Raw genomic sequence first — 21,771 nt, 5'->3', positions numbered from 1 at the left:
TTAATCAAACAAATCAAAAGAAGCATTAATGGGAAAACTTAAACTTCTTTAGACTAACAGTGCCTTCAAGTAAATGCACCAAGTAAAATCTAACTGCCGCAGCTGACACTTTACAGGCTAAGATACTGAAAATATTGATTGTTTTAATACAAAACAGCAAAAGGCATACGAGGGGAAAGGCAAATTAATGAGAGAAACAGGCTCTCTGCTCTTCACAGCCTAAAGCTGCTATATCCAACTCCAGAAGATCCATATCCACCAATCGACTGCAAAGCCAAGGATGAGGTAGGGTAGGATGTACTACTATACTGTGAATACGATCTCAAACCAGTATCAAGTTTACTGAAGCTGCCAACCCCCGACTCCCTGTGCCCAGCCATAAATTCCTGCATCAGATTGAAGCCACAAAACCAATATGTTTAGTCATAGTTAAGACAAACAAAAGCATTGTTTACAAAGTGATCAATTACTTAATGTACTATTTATTTGCATGTTAATAACAGCATCTGCAATATTAACTTATTAAAATATACTTTAGAACAAAAATGTTTCTTTATTTTGCATGTCAAATCTATATTGTTGTGATTTTATATTTCTTCCATAAATCATTTCTGAATATATATATGTGTGTGTATGATGTGTTCCTGGGCTTGGGTTCAAAAATTTTGCGCAGGAAGAAGGCCAGGTTAGGTGGGTTCTAAGCTAGGTTTGAGTTAAGGGAAACGACTTACTGGACTCAGGCTGACTGGGTTGGGGTCTGATACAGAGGTTGGTCCAGCTAGGAGAGGTCAGAGACACCGCGGTTTGGCTTGGAGAAGTTGAGCACGCCGGATTGAGGTGGGCCTTGGCTACAGCCTTGGTCCACTGAGGTGAGCAGGCCCACTAGAGATCTACACACCTAAAAGTGAGAGGAACTAGCCCTTGAGAGAGAGAGAGAGACGAGGCAAGGGTATGGACTCGTTAGAAGAGAAGAGAGAGGGACGATTTTGAGGGAGAGAGACAAGATTCAAGTTCTGATTTCATTTTCATAATTCTCAAGCTTAGAACAAGGCCCTTATATATATAAGTCAAGGGGGCTCATAAAAGCCTTACACCAATTGCAAAGCAATCCTTAAATGAAACATAAAACTAGATCAAACCTATATAGCCAAAAACTAAATCTAGTTACACTCAGATGGCTAAGACTATTATGGGTTAAGCCTACTTGGATCAAACAAGAAATAGGATATCCTTCATTTTTAGTCCACACACTTGACTTCCAATTGCCATCTTTAGAGACACTTAAGAGCCTCTACACGAGTCCAATGGAGCTCTAGAAATAGGGGAGGATGCCCCCTAAGGTGGGTCTCACCTGGTTCCTCTCTAATTTTGGCTTTTCCATTTGTAGATCTTCCAGAATTATGGAGCTCCAAAATTAACCTTAGGTTAAACTTAGGCTCTTCAAAAATAGCCGAGGCCATAAAGAGGTTCTCCACTCTTAGCCAGCTCCAAAATTAGGGGTAGATACCCTCCCATGGTGGACCCCAGGCATGGGTCCCACGAGCCACAAGCTCTGGGTTGAATGGATTTCGGATCTTGGTCAACCTGATCCATTTGATCAAAAATTACATGTGTGTTGTGTTCATGTGTGTTTCCTGCTGTTCGTAATCATTATTCATATGTTATTAAATGCATAAAAAACATTTTTTCAAGACCACCACTTAATGCTAATACATTGTTTGCCAATATTATACTTGGTAGGCTGGCAACAGTGACATTATAGAAAAACTAGAAAAGGAAAGCTGATGAGACAAAGATATGTAAGTTTTCTTACATGAATAAGAGTCTGGGCGGACTGAACCTGAGAAGCACTGCCTTTAATCTCAACAGTTATCTCATCAGGCATACCCCTGCTTTCTTGGACAGAAAGGATAGCACCACTTGTATGGCGTATGTATGCAATATTTGTTCCTCCAACCCCAATGATGTCCTCGGCATAAGAGAGTGGAATTTGCATTGTTTGTGTCACCTAACAAGGTAAGAAGTCACAGTAGGTTATAGCAGACACGCAAAAGAAAAGTCTAGGAAATTTGTCAGTACGAATAGCAGACACAAGCAAAAGAAAAGCCTCCAAAATTTATATATCATGCTGTTGCCGGAAAAAAATAAAAGGTAAAAAGTGCATATTTGGCTAAAAGATCGACGAATGTGTGCTGGAAATCAATAATGTCACCATTAAGATAATAAAAAACACCTTTCTTACAACTATAACAGCTCAGCTAAGTTTAAAATTTTAGTTTTGCAGTGTAGATCTTTTTCATTTCGTAATGAAGACGAACCTGTGAGGATGTCAGGTCGGTCTAGGGTAGACTCACCGAGGCATACCTACAAGTGGACCTCAACCGGGTCCCACCAGGACCAACCCCCTGTTCAGCAGCAAACTCTCGGTGCACAGCCCAGGTTACAAAGGTAGTGGTGCACTAGGGTCACCTGGGACGTTCACAGGGGGGCTTGAACACGGTATCTGGGAGAAGTTGGATATCAGGCATGCCTCTAAACACGATTCGAGCTCGTGTAGGCTCATTGTCTAGGTCATCACATCATAAAAGTTAATAAAGAAATGTGTCATGCAAAAAGGGCCAGCCAAGGAAGATTGAACATCAAAAATTCAAGAAGAAAACAAGGTAGCACCTCCATTCATCTTTGGGTTTCATAAGAAACAAAGAATGTCATTCCAATTTGGCTCAATTTAGCATTGAAAAGATATATCATCAAATTTCTTAAGGATTATTAGGCACAAACTCCGCAGGAAAAATATGTAAAAGATAAGAAACCAAAAGAAAAAAGAGTTACAAAGACAAGAATGAGAACAATAAGACAAAATCAATTAGCAAGAAATTTATCTAGTTAGTATTGACGAGAAAAGGGATTTGATACAGATATATTCAAATAATTGAAGATATGTATGATGAAGCTACAATGACTATTGGAACTTCATGTGGAGGGACAAGTATGTTTTCAATTATAGTTATGCTACATCAAGGATCCTCTTTGAGCCCCACACTTGTTTGCATCAGTCATAGACAATATACATATATAGAGAGAGAGAACTGAACATATTAGGCCCCATTTTATGTTCTGCCCCATAGTTTTGAAGTGTTTTATGATAGATATGAACCGTTAGATGTGTTTAGCAGAGTTACTGGAAGCTTCTTAGATAGGTGGGAAGCTCGCTTCCCAGAAATTCGCTTCGGAAGCGCGATACTCCCCGCTTCCAAAACTTGATGAGAACCTCGATTTTCTACGCTTCTCTTATGCTTTCAACACACTTCATCTATTCTTATTATGTGTTTTCTCTCACTCTTCTCACTCACTTCCATGTGCTTTCTCTAAATTGGTAGTAATCATTTTTAGGTTTTGTTAAAAAATTAATTCTTACAATAAAAAATCATGAAATTTAATATTACTCACTTTTATTTTAGTTTTATTTGTGTTTCATTTTTATTCCCATTCAGTTCTTATATTTCCTTTTTTTATTCCTCGCTTCCCGCTTCCTATACATTTTAAAATGCATCGCTTCTCGCTTTCTCTTCCTGAATCGTTTCTCGCTTCCGCTTCCTAGTGTGGCAACCTTGGTTTAGCATGCTCGATTTAGTGGGAATAGACTCTTAGATCATGTTTTTTCGACGAAAAAACATGAATTTTATGAGCCGGGAAAAACTGGTACCTTCATAGCCATTGATTTTGGATCACCGTAAAAACCTGCATACATGTCAGATTCCGGTGATCCTTCCCACTAAACGAAACCTATAGATCACATCTACGATGTTAGATGTGAGAAAAAAGCCCAAAAATGACATTTTTTTAGGGCACAGAATGAGAAGGTGGGCAGGAGGAGGGCATTACTCATATAAATATATATATGAACTCTTGGTGTATGTTAGTTGCAGATGATATGATACTTGTATTTGTTAGTCAAGATAAAAAATGTGCTAAAAATTTAAAAATAGAATTTTGGAGTGCATCGAAAAGAAGGATCTAAGAATTAGTGCATAAAACTGAAATACATGAAGTAGAATTTTAATTTACCGAGGAAGCTGGCTCAGAGAAATATCATAGGGTTGACACCCAACTTTTTTTGGGGTTCACGAACCAGCATCATTAGTTGGTCCCCAACAAATAGTCATGCCAGGACAAGTTGAAATTTGGGATCTGTTTGTTAACATGCCTCAGATTTCAGGGCATGAACTCTTTATACTTCGTTATTCACCAAGAAAACGAAGTATCTCTCTAGAAAAGGAAATTTATATTCTCCCATTCACTAATAGGCACACTCCAACATTTTAAAAGGGCATTTTCCAAAGTCCTATTTGATAAAATGCATTTCAAAGAATATTTTCAAAAGGTTTCGGTGTTTTCGAGTCTTTTCGAAGGAAATCTTGTTTTCGCCGAATTTTGACCCATAGAATAACATTCTCAACCTCTTTCAACCAAAAGTACAGGTTTCTAGCTTTCCAACAAACCAAAAATCACTTTGATCCGATGTTAGAGCGAAAAGTTATAGCCATAACCTGTTTATGGTTTTGAAAATAACTTGTTTGGAAAGTAGGGCCCACTTTGAGGGCATTTTTGTCCTTACAAATAGTGAAATTTGGCTTTGAGCCTAAAAGACCAATTGTAGCCCAAGATGTTAGCTTTCCAACATACTAAACTGCTTGCCAAATGGATTTATAAATCTCAAGATATAGGTGTTTCTCCGTTAGTGTGTCAGAATGGGTCCAAATCAGGTTTCTGACCTATATGTCATATAGGTGCGGGTGAGGTGATGCGGCACTTTTAAAAAAATTGGGTGCGCAGAGGATATATATAATTTTAAACAGTTTTAAGTTAACAATATGTGCATGTGTGTGCATATATATATATATATATATATATATATATATATATATAAAACTAGAGTTGGTTAGGGTTAACTGAATCTACTTTTGGATAGGCATAAACCTCAGTGTGGTTGACTTCACCTGACACAAAAGAAGCGGTGTCTAAGTGTCAAACCACATGGGTGCGAGTGTGGTGCCCGGTTAGAAGAGTCTTTGTTGTAAATTTTCTCGCCCAATCTGGACCCAGATCCATTAAGATTGGCGCCAATGTGACCCATCGGTGCCAATTGGTATGAACCAGGATCAGAACATATTAGACCTGAGTCGATTCAAATTCAGATTCAGATCCATCTAGATTGGAGCCAGCCAGTTTGGAACTGGATAAGGATCTGGACCCGATTCAACCCAATAGGCCTAGATCTAGTAGGATTGGCGCCAGTGGGTCACATTGGCGCCACTCTGGACTGTGTCGGTCTGATTGAAACTGGACCAGAACTGGAACCGACCCGATCCAATCCAACCCATTCTGGGAGACTGGCACCAGTCAGCTTGGAGCCAGTCTATCCAATTGGCGCCAAGCACTCCTGGTATGGATTGGATTCAGATCCAACCCAGTACAACAAGTTGGATTGACCCCAGTGGGAGGCACTAGCATCTGGCTCCATATAGTGCTAATCTAAGACTGGCGCTAGTGATACCATCGGGCACCAATCCTTGTGGGGCTTGAGCGGCGGAAAGCTATAAATACCCCCTCATTTGCTTCATTTTGCATCACTGAGCTTGGGTGAACTTCTCAACTTGAGTTTGTGTACTTACGTGGAGAATTGGGAGTGTCCACCTTCTTCCTTCACTTCCTTCACTTCAAGGAGGCTTTAAGTAAATTTTCCAACTTTCTCCCTAGGCTAGGTAGCTCATCTAGGTAGTTTTCTTAGGTCTTAGGCTAGATTTCCCACTTGGTTGGCCACCAAGCTTGGGAAATAGGAAAGAGTGCTTAGAACTCTTCTTGCCTGGGATAGTTTACTTTTTTGCCACTTTCTCGCTTTATAGAATAGTTTTTCTTATGGGGAATACCCTTCTCACATAAGAATCCTGGTTAGAGTAGGGAGAGAGCCAAATCTTCGGCTCGTGGTTGGGTGAGGAGACTTCGCTAGTGCACAAGCAAGGGCTAGGCCTCGCCAGAAGCCCGAGTAAGTATTTTCTCTCCTCTTATTCTTAATTGTTTATTTTATTGTGATTTCTTTTTTCTACGCACTTCACTAACTTGCACACACTTATTTTCGTCTGTTTGATCCTTGGGTGAGTCCACTCTAGAGGGTTACTTCACAAGTTCTCAAGGAAGCTTTGGAAGATCACTTTCTCAAGAAAATCTCAACTTTTGGTCGGATTATCGCTCGCTACTTGGGGAGGAACGGTCTGACCTCGTACTAGTGAGGACCCCACGCCTCTTTGAAAAAAACTCAGTTTCAAAACAAATACTTTTCTAAAACCTCCTTTCAAATAAAAGATTTTCAATGGTAGGATTTTGGTCCTACATATAGTCAATATAAAAGACCTTGCAATTCAAAAATGCCAAAAGTTTGAATACTTAAGGAGATATAATACATCAAGATGTTGGATACGAAGACAACATTATAGGATTTGGTGTTAACTAGATAGTGAAAGAAACTAACAACCATATGCTATAAATGAGTGTCCCTGTTAAAATATATATATATATATATATATATATAATTTGTCTAGTTTGCTCTATAGGGGCATTTTCGTCTTTTCATATGTACTCATAGTTGATTTCTAGAAACAACTATTTTTTCTAGTTTAGTTTTTATATTTATTTTAATGTATTTTTTCCTTTTTTTATTTTCTTTTTTCTTTATATCATTGGGGACCCACTCATGGAGTCGTTGGGGCCCCAACGATCATAAATATGACCGTTGGGAGCTCCCAATGACTCTATGGGGGAGTTCTCAATGGTCTCCTCTCTCCTCATTTGTTGTGTATAAATAGGAGATGTTCCCCTTTGTTCTCCTCAAGCATTCTAAGTTACTTGTTCGCATTGCCTTTTAAGGCTTTTTGTATCGTCCCATTATAGATTTTTTGCTTGTATGCTCATTGTGCTTTTGTAATTGTCCATTATTGGACTTAGTTGATGCTTTTGCATCTTTGGCTTATAATTCCGCACACTTCATTACATGTTATCAGAGCAAAGTTGTGCTCTTTGACTCATGGAAGGTGACCATTGAAAGATTGTGATTCTAGAATCAAAGCTTTTGCCGCAATTTAAGTGGAGGATATCTTCCATAATCTTTGTCCTTCTTCTCTAAGTCACAATGAAAAATGAGCAAAAGATTGATCTCTCCTTCAAGTTGAACGGTACCAACTATAGGATGTGGGCATCCGTCATGGATAATAACCTCAAAGGCGAAAAGCTTTAGGAATACGTGATGGGCTCTATTCCAAAACCACAACTCAAACTCACCAAAACTGAAGACAAGAAAAGGCTCTAAAAGGAAACGCTCGAGCAAAAGCTATTCAGGATCACCAATCTAAGACTGAAGATTGGAAAAGTAAACATGTCAAAATTCTTACATGGTTTAAGAACAATGTTGAACTCAAGATATGTGCCAACATAGCCAAATTTCGTAAGACAAACGAAGCATAGTTTTTCATGAAAGGTACGTATACACAAAAAGATCTTGCAAAACAATTTTTCTCCAAAAAAAAAATATGTACCATTAAACAAGGGGATATGAGTATCTACGATTACTTTAGCACTCTTAGTCCCTTATGGGATGAACTATCTCTTCTTAAACTCAAGTGGGTTGCTAGTGAAGATGTTGAACTAAGAAGGGAGCAAATGGAAAAATAACATTTTTTCCAATTTTTACATGGGCTTAGGCCCGAATATGAACAAGATAGATTTTTCCTCCTTCATAGATCTAAGCTTTTTCCTCTAGAGGATGTCGTTGCCGAAATATGCCAAGAGAAAACTCGCCTTGGTATGATAAAAGGAGGAGATGAAGTGTTAGTCGTATCCAAGCCCAGCAATCATGTGAAAACTTACAAGCCTCCACACTTTGGGACGCAAAATAGCTATAATGAAAGCTACAAAAAAGTCATTTATCATCATTGCCATGAACCGGGTCATATACGGCCTAACAATCCCAAGTTATATGAAAACCCAACGAACAAAGTTGCTTCCGTCGAAGAAACTAAACCAAAGAAAAAAAACCAATTAAAGGAAAAGATTCTTTTTCGTTTGCTCAATTATCGGAGGCACTTCAAATGCTACTCAAATCTCCATCCACGTCGGGTGTCGCAATAGCCTCATCTTCCCCTCCAGGTATGTCTTCTTTAATCCTTGATTTGGGGGTCTCTTTTCATATGACACCTCTTGAGAATGGTTTATCCGACTTATGCACTAATTCAAAAACCTCTTATGTTTCAATTGCCAATGGAACATCTTTGCAAATTAAAAGTGTTGGAATTTTAAATTCTTTAAAAAACCTTTTTGTGTCAAAAGTAAGGGTTGTTCCACAACTAAGTTTGAATCTTCTTTTCGTCTCACAAATTTCCAATCATGGATGTGGAATCATCTTTTTATCCAAGGGTTGCTCCGTGTAGGATCTCTGGTCTAAAAAACTAATTGGGCAAGGCCATAGGAAGGGAGATCTCTACTACATGAACTATATAAACCTTCCTCTAAACTCTTTTTGTAATTATGTCCAAGATAAAGATATTGAAACTTGGCATAAACGATTTGGGCATCCAAGCTTCTCTAACATGTATCTATGTATCTTCTTTCCTTTAAGAAAAAATTTTGCAATGAGAAAAATTTAGTTTGCAAAGATTGTATCTTTTAAAAAATAAAATCCACTCGCTTTCCAAATAGAACATTTGTCTCTAAGAAACATTTTGAATTAGTGCATTCGGATGTTTGGGGACCTTCTCACGTCTTATCGAAAGGAGGATATTCATATTATGTTACCTTTATTGACGATTTCAATAAGTACGTATGGATATACTTTCTTAATTTCAAATTTGATGCCTTCTCCTTCTTTAAAAAAAAATCATATGATTGTCAAAAATCAATTTTTAAGCAACATTTTTATTCTTAGATCTGATTCGGGTGGTGGATACTTATCAAATGAGTTTCAAAATTATTTAAAACTAAACAAAATTTGTCACAAAAAATCATGTCCTAGAACTCCCCAACAAAATGGATTAGTCGAAAGCAAACATAAACACATTTTAGAAACCACTAGGACACAAATTATTTCTAAAGACATTCCAAAAAGTTTTTGGGTCAAAGCCGCTCTAACATCAACTTATTTGATAAATAAAATTGTCTCATCATCCTTTCAAAACATATCTCCTTATGAAAAATTATTTAAAAGAACACCTGACTTTAATAAGTTGTGAATCTTTGGTTGTAAGTGTTTTGTGCCTTCTCATAAAAGAGATAAATTGTCTCCAAAAGCCATTGAATGTATATTCATGGATTATAGAGAAAACCAAAAAGGATATAGATGTTTTGATCCTAAGAATAACAAACTATATGTTTCTAAAGATGTAACCTTTTTGAAAAATAAAAATGGTTTTGAAAAGACCAAAGAAAACAATGAAGTTAATTAAAACTTTTTATTTGATCTCTTCTTGTAAGAAGAGTTGAATTCTTGTGATGATTCTTTGGATGACATAGGGGATAATCCCTTAAATATCAATGAAAATGGTGATGATAATGTGGAAAAAGAAACCCATATAAATAATGATATTGTTGATAAACCTATGCAAACTTATACTCGACGTGAACAAAGGAATCTTCTAAATGCTTTAGAAAAATATTCTCAAAATTCATCGTTAGAGGAAACCTCCCTTAAGAGATCCAATTGTATCTCCAACCCACCAAATAGGTTTTTATCTTATGACACATTAACACCAAAATATAGGTCATATCTAATTGCACTACATTCCTATCATGAACCATCACATTATAATGAAGCAAAAAATCTTCCTCGATGGGTTGAAGCTATGAGTATAGAGTGCTCTTAAAAAACTAAAACATAGGAAATAACTTCCTTACCCATAGAAAAGAAATATAGTTGTGTTTTTAAGGTTAAAACCAAGAGTAATGGGTCTCTACAACGTTACAAAGCTAGGCTAGTGGACAAAGGATACTCTCAAAGAGTATGGTATTGACTATGAAGAAACATTCGCCTCGGTAGCTAGAATGACTAGTGTTAGGACTCTCATAGTCATTGCATCTATTAAAAAATGGCTCATCTATCAACTAGATATGAAAAATACTTTTATAAATGGTGAATTAAATGAAAAAGTTGATAACAAATCCTCCGCTGGGGTTTTGTATTGGAAAAGGTAAAATCCTTAAAGTTAAAGTCTTATATGGTCTAAAACAAACTCCAAAAGCTTGGCATGATAAATTTAGTAAAGTAATGCATGATAAATTTAGTAAAGTAATGCCTCATCTGAGTTTCCATTCATGTTATACTGACACTACTCTTTTTTTTTAAAGTACAGGTTCTATGGTTGTTATTCTTCTATTTTATGTAGATGATATAATTATCACTGGAAGTAACAATCAAGGAATCAGTAAAAATATTTTAAAAGAAAACTTTGACATGTCTGATTTAGGTTTCTTAAAATACTTCTTAGGTATTGAAGTTGCATACTCTCCTAGAGGGTACATCATTTCTCAAATGAAACTTGTTGTTGATATTTGTACTAAGTCTGGTATTTCAAATGATAAAAAGATAGAAACCCCAGAAGTAATTAATGTTAAATTGAAGTTGGAAGAAGGGACTCTACTCGAAGATCCTACTTCTTACCGCCAACTTGTTGGGTCCGTCACATATTTATCCATCACACGGCCAGACATAGCTCATGCAATTCATTCTATCAGTCAGTTTCAACATGCTCCTACCACTGTGCACATGAGGGTTGTCTTGAGAATTGTCAAATACATCAAGAATACTATAACCAGGGGGTTTTTCTATCCTTATCATCTTCATTTGATTTATATGCCTATATTGATGTTGATTAGGGTAGAAATCCCAATGATAGAGTCTCAACTATAGGTTTTGTGTGTTTTTAGATTACTCTATGATTTTATAAATATGCAAGAAACAGCATAAAGTATCCCTATCCTCAACTGAAGCCGAATATCGTGCAATGGCTACAACCATGGAGCTTGTGTGGCTTCGAAGTCTTCTCAGTGATATGGGCATAATGATCTCCACTCCTTCTAAGATGTATTGCAACAATAAAAGTGCAATTTAAGTCGCAAGCAACTACACATTCCACGAGTGTACTAAATATATCGAGATGGACTGTCATTATGTAGGTGATGAATATCTGAGAGAAACTATTACATTATTATATGTCACATCAGAGTACCAGTTGAAAAATTTCTTCACAAAAGCTCTTCCTGCTCCTCGCTTTATTTTTCTCATTTGCAAACTTTCGGTTATTTCTCCGTAAGTTTGAGGGGGTGTTTATATATATATATATATATATATATATATATTAGTTAAAAGAGGTCGGGGTAGGCCTAGAAAGACATGGATGGAGGTGATAAGAAAGGATATGAATGCTTTGAACCTCACCGAGGACATGGCATTGGATAGAAATGAATGGAGGAGAAGGATTCATGTGGAAGACCCATAATGATTTTCTTTGTTGGTTCATATCGCCGACCCCAATTGTTTTGGGATGAAAGCGTAGTTGTTGTTATAGTCTAATTTGCGCTATAGGGTCATTTTCGTCTTTTCACATGTACTTGGTTGTTTTCTAGAAACAACTATTTTTTCTATTTTAGTTTTTATATTTATTTCAATGTACTTTTTTATTTTCTTTTTTCTTTATATCATTGGGGCCCACTCATGGAACCGTTGAGAGCTCCCAACAACTCTATGGGGGAGCTCCCAATGGACGCCCCTCTCCTCATTTGTTTTGTATAAATAGGGGATGTTCCCCTTTGTTCTCCTCAAGCATTCTAAGCCTTCTTTAACAAGATTTGTATTCTTTACTTGTTGGCATTGCCTTTTAAGGCTTTTTGTATTGACCCATTGTGGACTTCTTGTATGATCATTGTGGTTTTGTAATTGTCCATTATTGGACTTAGTTGATGTTTTTGCATCTTTGACTTCTAATTCCGCATACTTCATTCCGGTCCCTACGATTAAAAGGATGTTTCTGCAAAACTGCTATAAGACCAGTACACTAAAAAGTGCCGAGTAAATGCCACAGAGATGTGTATGTTACAAAGGATGCACTTGCTTAAGTTAAAAAAAAAAAAGAATAAACTAAAAACAAGTACATGAAAAAAATATTTAAGATTAATGAAAAGAAAAATAAATATACGACAGCATTTAAGATGGTTTGGACCAAGGTTGCCAAACTAGGAAGCGGAAGCGAGAAACGATACGGGAAGCGGAAGCGAGAAGCGAGGCATTTTAAAATTTATACGAAGCGGGAAGCAAAGTTTCAATTTAAAAGCAAAATATGAATAAAAAATGAAGCAATATGGAATCAAACAAGAAACAAATAAAAACTAAAATAAAATTGATCATTCTTATATTTCATGATTTCTCTAGAAAAGAGTTAAATTTTTTGTTAAAATCTAACAATGTTGGTTACCAATTTAAAGAAAGTACATGGAAAGTGAGTGAAAGCGTGAGAGAAAATACATGAAAAAGGTGAAAAGAAATGCGAGAAAAGTATATAGTATGCATAGACCATGTGTATGAGAAGCATAGAAGAAGCGTGGGGGAATCGAACTTCCCATGAAGTTTCGGAAGCGAGGAGTATCGCGCTTCCAAAGCGAGTTTCTGGGAAGCGAGATTCCCACCTATCTAAGAAGCTTCCGGTAACTCTGGTTTGGACTTTGGAAACATGTAGAGGACTACTACAACACCAGTAAGAAAAGTTGAAACTATCCAAGCAAAAAGAATTTAACAGAAAGAAAAACACCAACTGGGAGGGAGGTAGTGAGAGATGATATTACAGATTGTGAAGTGATCAAAGTTGTAGCTCTAGATAGGAAGAAATGGAGAAAACTAGCAAAGAAGCCTCCATGTAGTTTGCATAAGGCTTGATGATGATGATGATTATCAGTTAGCAAGAAACAATGTGAATCAATGTTTTCAAGTACCGGTAGATAACAGATTCTGTATATTTGGCTGCTAGCTACAAACCTGCACATGGGATTGTGGATCTTTAGTGAACTAGTTTAACATACAAATGAATTCAGAGACAATTTATACCACAACATATACCTGTTAATATCTATCATAAGATTGACCTAAAAAATTAACTAGAGCAATGTGTTAAAGTACATATATATATATATATACTTACTGTTAGTGTGTATGTACATATATATACATGTAAATATATATGTGTATATATATACATATTTCTTGATGTAATAGGTAAAACCCATTAGGGGTATTTTAATCATTTCATCCTATGTAATAGATTGTGCCCATTAGGGGCACAACAGTAAACTGTTTAGGTCTTTAGGTACTTTTAGGCTTTTGCATACAATGTCCTTTAGCTATTAGCTAAAGGGGTACTTAAGCCTTTGTGATAGTCATTGGGACCTCCCCCAACAGCTCTATTTCTAGCTGTTGGGGAGGGTCCCAAGGTCCCAACAGATTTATTTCTAGCTGTTGGGGATTGCGGATCTTTAGTGAACTAGTTTAACATACAAATGAATTCAGAGACGATCTATACCACAACATATACCTGTTAATATCTATCATAAGATTGACCTAAAAAAATTAACTAGAGCAATGTGTTAAAGTATATATATATATATATATATATATATATATATATATATATATATATATATACATATATTTCTTGATGTAATAGGTAAAACCCATTAGGGATATTTTAATCATTTCATCCTATGTAATAGATTGTGCCCATTAGGGGCACAACAGTAAACTGTTTAGGTATTTAGGTATTTAGGTATTTTTAGGCTTTTGCATACAATGTCCTTTAGCTATTAGCTAAAGGGGTATTTAAGCCTTTGTGATAGTCATTGGGACCTCCCCCAACAGCTCTATTTCTAGCTGTTGGGGAGGGTCCCAAGGTCCCAACAGATTTATTTCTAGCTGTTCGGGATTGCGGATCTTTAGTGAACTAGTTTAACATACAAATGAATTCAGAGACGATTTATACCACAACATATACCTGTTAGTATCTATCATAAGATTGACCTAAAAAAATTAACTAGAGCAATGTGTTAAAGTATATATATATATTTATATATATATATATAGATAGATAGATAGATAGATAGATACATATATTTATTGATGTAATAGGTAAAACCCATTAGGGGTATTTTAATCATTTCATCCTATGTAATAGATTGTGCCCATTAGGGGCACAACAGTAAACTGTTTAGGTATTTAGGTATTTAGGTATTTTTAGGCTTTTGCATACAATGTCCTTTAGCTATTAGCTAAAGGGGTATTTAAGCCTTTGTGATAGTCATTGGGACCTCCCCCAACAGCTCTATTTCTAGCTGTTGGGGAGGGTCCCAACAGATTTATTTCTAGCTGTTGGGGAGAGTCCCAAGGCTCTCTCTCATACTCTCTCATGTCTTTTGTGTATATAAAAGGGTAGAACCCCCCTTGTATTTTAAGTTTGTTCTCAAGCATTCTTCCAATAAGATCCTTATATTTTTATGTGGTTTCTCATGCCCATAAGTGGCATTGTGTTTATGATTGTATCTTGACCCATAAGTGGTCTCCATTTATCTATGTTGTTTTTGTCCATAAGAGGCACTTATTTGTGTTGATCCCATTTCATTACACAATGAACAATTGTCCAAATAAAAATGCTATGGAATAAAAGTTGGCACTTGAACAACCACTTTCAAGGAGGTTCAATGGAAATGGTTGGAAATGAATTTTTTTATCAATGGCAAAATATTTAGGCGGGGTTTGACAATATACTAAAAATAGATTAGTTTTAGTATTATGCCAAAAGATAGAAGGATTTGATAATCATCCACATGTACATATAAACACCAAGCCATAATGATACCATATAACATAAACTAAAACATTAACTACATGAACGTAAAAACAAGTGTAAAAAAGTTGTTTAACAATGATTGCTTCCCCACTAACAGAGAAAAAGAAGGGAACCATTCTTGATAGTTATATCTAATATAAACAGGAAGCTACATGCTAGTTTTATGAAAGAAATTTTACAAAGCAAACAGCAAAAAAAAATAGTTGCATACACTGTTTGTGAAGAAAATTGTTTGAAAACTCCCACATCAAAAGAAAAATACCTGTGTAACCAAAGCAGCAGCAGCACGCCCTAATGTTGAAGATCGCAGTCCACCAAGTGAAGAATCCTGCCCATATACTGACAATCCAGAGAGCTGAACCTGTGAATCTATATAGGTTTCACGATCAAGATAGAAGGGATCCCTCTTCAGTTGAAGAGCGTAATCTGCTCCTATTCCAATTTGTGAGGTACTATGTGGAATGCCTTGCGTTTTCTCAGCCCAGGTGTCTGCTACACGATCTTGAATGCTTGGATCATTATACTACCAAATGAACCATAGCAAGCATTAGTAATTTAGAATACCTATTCCTGGCAGACTGATAAATATAATGAGACATAAGACTTACATTTTTCTCAAACAAAGGAATAACACTATGATCAACCAAAAACTTGCGAAGATGCCCAACAGATGCTTCCAGGGCTTTACAAACATTCATAGTTTCTCCTTGTATGTCAAGAATCCTCTCATCTGAAGTAGCATAAGATGGAGACTCCTCTGCCACAAGACATATCAAACAGCATTAATCAGGTACCAAAAAGTGACTTGGCACGAAATTGCAACTTTTTTTATAAATTTCCAGCTAGAGAAGGCATTCAAAATTTTCCAATAATTAGAAGGGATGTTAAACCTCATAGACTACAAATTCAATAGTTTAAATAGCCAAAGATACAATCAAGTTATAATGACAATGGACAAACAAAACATAAGAAACAATTTAGCATCACAATGGAACTAAGTAAAGATGGTTTGTTACAAGTGAAGAAAAATGATTGTCCATGTTGTTACGGCTAAGTACTGGCACTGGTATATATGCAAAGTCAGCTGTATAAACAAGTGACCTAGCAAATTCTTTTTGCCAAAACTAACCCGACAGATGTGATCTACAAGGTTCGCTTATTGGGGATCGGCAAATGGACTACTGAATGCCAACATGTGAGCAGGTTCTTCTGGTGATTAAAAAATTGATGGCCATAAACACATCAAAATTTCTCCACTTAAACATGTATGTACATCAGAAACACACAATTCAAGGACCATTCTTAAAAAATCATCCATTTCCAACATATCTATGATGTTAGATTAAGTCAAAGCAACTTGCAACTATGATATCCCAACTACATTGAGCAAATATATACATAGATTAAGCAATTATGATGTTTCAACTAGATTGAGAAAAAATCATTTCTTATCTATGAAAAAATTGGAGTTTTCTGAGTAGGTCACACATGGTAAGAGACAGAAGTGCCGGATGAAGCACTTTGCATTCCATACACAACAAAGTTGAAAATGCAGGCATACAGACAAGAAACAAATGAGTTTCTTCACAATGCATATGGCTGGAAAACAGGTGAAAACCCAAGCCCTTAAAAGAATGGGACTTAACTGTTTTCATTTGTGGGTCTATTTCTAACTTCTTTAGCCATGGAATTGCTGAAAGACAGGTTTTGTAGTTTCGTCTTGCAAGGAAGGACCTACCAGTGGGATATGAGGATTGAAAAGGGAGAAAGAGGGCACCATTAATAAACCATGTGTCATCAGGGTATGCCATTTTTTTCATCTTTCCACTGCCAAAAAAGATTAGGCAGAGGTTTTTTCAAAAAAAAATGGGAGGGAAATGGAGCACCACATCAAGACCTTCTGTACGTGTGTGCATGCACATGTGTGTGAGGATTTCAGCCATGACTTAAATCCCTGTGGAAATGGTGCAGCTCTTGCAGAACAGTGCCACTGGGATGTTATCTGTCCAGCCTATGGTTGGTAAATACCAAATGAAAAGAGGCTGGAAAGTAGAGACTTCTGGACCCTGGCCTCTTTACATTCAATTGTTTTCTAGTAACAAGGATGGCAGAAAACAACTGCATTCTGGTAAATATGAGACTAATGTCATACAGTTAACAAGCAGTCACCAACAAAGGAATACTCAAATATGATAAAACAGTAAAAAACTAAAAAACATAGTTGCCAGAACGGGAATCAAATGCGGGAAGTGGAATCAGGAAGCGGTCAATCCAAATTTCCGGAGGATTTAGGAAGCGAGAAGTGAGTATGAAGCGGTAGGGGGAATTGTTTAGGAAACGGTATAAGAAATTGTGAGAAATAATGATAAATGATTGATGTAAGAAAACTTTTAAGCAATGAAGTTCTTTGATGAAAAGAGAAGTATGTTAATAAATAATTAAGAAATGGCATCTAAAATCGACAGCTATATCATCTTATTAGAAATAAATAGCTAGTTTATTTAATATAATAGCTGAATAACACACTAACATACATTCAATAAAAGTGCAACTTGAAAAAGCACATTAATAAGTTTACTTTGGTGTTTGGAATTTGGATACTAAGCAACAAAACATTGAAATGATTGAGAAAAAATGTGCAGCAATTAATGGGTAACTTATCATCTATATTGCAATTCTACTTAAGTTTAGCAAAAAGATACAAATGCCCTTCCTTTTGAAATGTTTTACTCAAAACTAAAAAAGGGTTACTCTCTATGCCCTTAAAGTTTTTAATGTAGCATATGCTACATTGTCTATTTAAGTTTTAGAAACTAGAATTCCTATACATGCAGAATTGAAATTCTTCAACTTGGGAATTGGAATTCAGATATTCAATAACTAAAATTCCTTCTATTGGAATTCCTATTTCTGAAAATGGAAACTCAGTCATGGGAATCATGATTCTTATGGCTGGGAATCGAGATTCCCATGGATGAGAATCACGATTCCCATGCGATGGGAATCGTGAATTCCTTTGTTGGGGAACTGCATTTCTCATGTATAGGAAGTGCAATTCCAAACTACTTCAAATTTTGCTTCCTGGGAATCATGATTCCCACTTAGCAGTAACGCTTCCGGTAACTATGGTAAAAACACAATGAAGATATATATGTTTATAAGTCAACATACCAATAAGATATAACTAAAAGCAAGTCATCAACAAAGATTAATCCACGCACAAGAGAAATCAGAAACCCAATATCTGGGGAAAAAATGATTCTTAGACTGAATTGCTAGGGAATCATTATGACAATAGAAACCACAAATTGGCAGATCAAGTTGCCACTTTGAAAAAGAAAAACATTTTAGTTACATAGTTATATGAACAATTCGCCAACAATAGCTCAATAGTGTAACCTCCTAATGATATCTCCCTCCAATTCCCCAGGAAAAAGATAAAACAAAACAAAAAGAACCTCAGTAAACATGAAATTGGACATATTAAAAGAAATTCCAAAGTCTTCAAAACATCGCACAGCTTTTTAGCCATTTCGAAGCACTGACCTATCCTCATGCACATCATTTTTGAAGCACAAAATAAAGCATAGTGTCATTGACATGAGCAGTTAGTGCATACTTTGCTACTAAAATCATTGGAAACATCTAAGGGATATATAAAAGATTAGGGTGTCGACACAAAAATTAGCTCCACATACCTGCAGATAGCACACGCATATGGGCACCACTACTCTCCTGTATGGACTTTATTAAGGAGCCCTGCTTTCCAATCAAACTGATAGATTGGGATGAAGCAATCAACATACGGATTGAACAAGGCAGAGATGCTACTGAAGCTGCACCATCACCTTCACCCTCTGTAAGTCCAGTAACACTTTTGAACACTCGCAAAGCTGCATCCATAGCAGGGGATATCTTTTCATCCGGTTCTTCCCTTCCATATATCAGAACCTGATTAAAGTACAGATTGGTAAACAGGAATTGAAGCAATTCTCTCATGACAGACAACAAATAATGAATCGACGCATAAAGAATCTGTAAAATCCTATTTCATCCAAACATACCATGGGAAGTGCAGAATTCTTGTTGTTATTCCATTATATGGTAATGACATGGAATTACAAGCTAGCATGTTCTTTCAAGAATATCGTGACGCAGGGCAGTTGGGGCATCCTAAACAACCCTGTTATTTTAGGAGGTGTTTATGGGATGTCTGGATGGACCCACTTATCCAGCAAACTGGAACAAGTTGGGATGCTGCATCATGGTGCAGAATGTAAGATACCAACACATCCGAGACCTATTACATTAATTGGTGCTTCCAAACAGAACCATATGTTTATTTGCTCATAGGTTTTCAACCAATGACCCAAACAAATAGATCACCTTCATTTACATGATTCGCTATTTCATTTTGTACTTCCTCTGAATCTTAGTCGTATACCCTTGATGGTATCTGTGGCTATACTTTCAAATGATAACTCTTACGAAAATGCGGCAGAAAGACAACCAACCACCATTCATAATGGCGGCGAAAATGCCGAAAAAACTGTATTTTGTAAAGAACATATAATGGTTGTCTTCAAAAGGACCAACGGGAAAATGATGAATTTTCATGTCATATAACACCCAAACAAAGATCACGAAAAAAAAAGGGAAGAAACGGAAGAAGCAATGAATCACGGAAGGAAGGGGGGAGGGAGGGAGAGTACTGACGATGCGGTCGGTGGAGCCGAGGGGGGCTTCGAGGATGCGAATGCGAGCTCTGGTCTCCTCGCACGTCCTCTTGATGAGCTCTCCCTTGTGGCCGATGATGCTTCCCACCTTGTTCACGGGCACAATGAGACGGAACACGCTGTCTCCCGGCCAAGACGGCCACCTCTTCTCCCCCACCGCCGCCGCCGCCGTGGCGGCAACAGCGGCGGCTTCGGCGGGTGCCTCCCCCTTGGCGCCGTTGGCGGATTCCAGCAAGGGGAAAGGGGCGCGCTCCGCCAGAGGCTGTTCCTCCGCCACTGCTGCTTGCTTGGCGGGATCGGCCATATGAGAGAGAGAGAGAGAGAGAGAGAGAGAGAGAGAGAGGGAGACTCGGCTTTCTGCAACGAAGACTCGGGAGACTCGGCTTTCACACTCTTCCCGCTCTAAAATAAAACCCTCTTTCCCTTCCCTTCCCTTTTTTCAGGCAGCTCTTGTTGTCGCTTCTAGGGCTGTGAACGGGTGGATTTGGATTTTGATAAGGGTGTCAACGGGTGAAGTGACCCGTACCAAACCCTACAGGTCTGGGTGTGATAAATAAGAAGACTCGATTAAGCCCCGCGTTCGGACCCAAAGTCTGATTAATACATGGAGCTGGATATAGTTTGTGAAATTTTATACCAGACCCGGGCCTGACAAGAGTTTCGATTAAGACCCGTAATTTTTCAATGTAAAAATGATAAAAAATATTATTTTACCGGGTATGGCCTGGGTCTGGTTCATGTAGATCTTACAGGTATGGGTATAGTTTCTCTTATGGTGAGTCTGATTAGGATCAGATCCAGACTTGATACCATACCTGAAAATTGGGCCAGGTCTTGTTTCACCTGGGTCCGAACCAAACCCGACCCGTTGACACCTCTAGGTTTTGATTTTTGTCAGGTACCCAACCCGTTTTATATGTATTTTAAGCAAAAGTAAACTTCTGAAATCATAAGAATCCGAGTTTAGGTTTTCATTTTTGTGACCTGACAAAAGATCAACCCGAGACCCATAAGGGTGTACCCATACCTGCCCAAATAAAAACCAGTATGTTGGGTCGAGGCATGGAAGTCAAATCCAACCCGTATAACTTAAAGGGTATCTAAAATATATTTTTTCACTTAATAATACATATATAATAAGTTTTCCAGCAAAAGATTAGAGCTTAAGAGAGGGATGTCAACGGATCGGATCCCTGTCAGAAATGAGTAGATTTGGACTAGAAGTTGATTAAGACGTTCTGGTACCGAGTTTAGGCTCAGACTTGAAATAGATCCTCATAAGAAAATCCATACCCAGATCGAGTAAGAATTGCATAAATCAGATCCATTTCATAGCCGTAAAATAATATTTTTTATGTTTTTTATACTGAAAAACTGGATCTCAATTGGAATTCGGGTAAAACCTGATTTTGGTATGATTTTTCATAAATCATTAGTGGGTATGTATGCTAACCTCGTCTCATGGGTCCAACTCAATTAGTTAATTAGAACCCTTTCTTTGTTACAAAACCTTTCTCTTAACGAATCCAATGCAGCTTGTGTAAACCCTAGAAGAATTTGCAAAAAAAAAAAATTATGTTTCTTTTCTTTGAAACACATCAGAAACTTTCAAATTTCATAAATTACATAATTAACTTTAAGGATGTGGTAAATTTTTTTGTTTTAAATGAAAAAAATATTAAAACACCAATTTTAAATGTTAACAAAGTAATACTTAATTACCAACGAGGGGGGCTCCTGTTGGAAGGAGTTGTCAGAGCACGTCTCCTTGTGGTGGGACTTTGCAGGTAGGCATACACACTAGACGAGCCTAGGCTGTTTGAACTCGGTTCCATTCAAATTGCATGTGTTCAAGCTCGGCTCGAGCTCATAACTGAGCTTTACTATTATTTAAAAAAAAAAAAAATTACCATAAAGTGATGAGAGGTTTTGGACTCAGCCTAATTAAAACACACACACCACCAAACAGAAATTAGTGCATGTGAATGGAGATAAGCCCACCACATTTTCCAACTTAAAATGTGAAATTTAAACCCAGAGACTGATCTTGAGGAGACCACTATCAAAGCTCTAGCCTCTATAGAGTTTGGGGCAGTGGGATCCTT

At 37.0% G+C, this 21,771-nt stretch overlaps 1 protein-coding gene across 1 annotated transcript; it reads right to left on the bottom strand.

The window, feature by feature from the left end:
• On the bottom strand, positions 1-20,095 carry LOC149847286 (RNA-binding KH domain-containing protein PEPPER-like). The gene is made up of 6 exons (XM_089996909.1): positions 19,647-20,095; positions 18,629-18,881; positions 15,539-15,687; positions 15,193-15,453; positions 1,814-2,008; positions 1-386 (listed from the first exon to the last, which is right to left on the bottom strand). Exons 1-6 carry the CDS (start codon positions 19,968-19,970, stop codon positions 213-215), a joined length of 1,356 nt encoding a protein of 451 aa, XP_089853035.1. The 5' UTR covers positions 19,971-20,095; the 3' UTR covers positions 1-212.
• Between the last annotated feature and the right edge of the window lie 1,676 nt (positions 20,096-21,771).

Source organism: Nuphar pumila, chromosome 2, assembly GCF_984573655.1.
Source record: "Nuphar pumila chromosome 2, dmNupPumi1.hap1.1, whole genome shotgun sequence".
Taxonomy (NCBI): Eukaryota; Viridiplantae; Streptophyta; class Magnoliopsida; order Nymphaeales; family Nymphaeaceae; genus Nuphar; species Nuphar pumila.
This window is presented reverse-complemented; position numbering and strand designations above follow the sequence as displayed.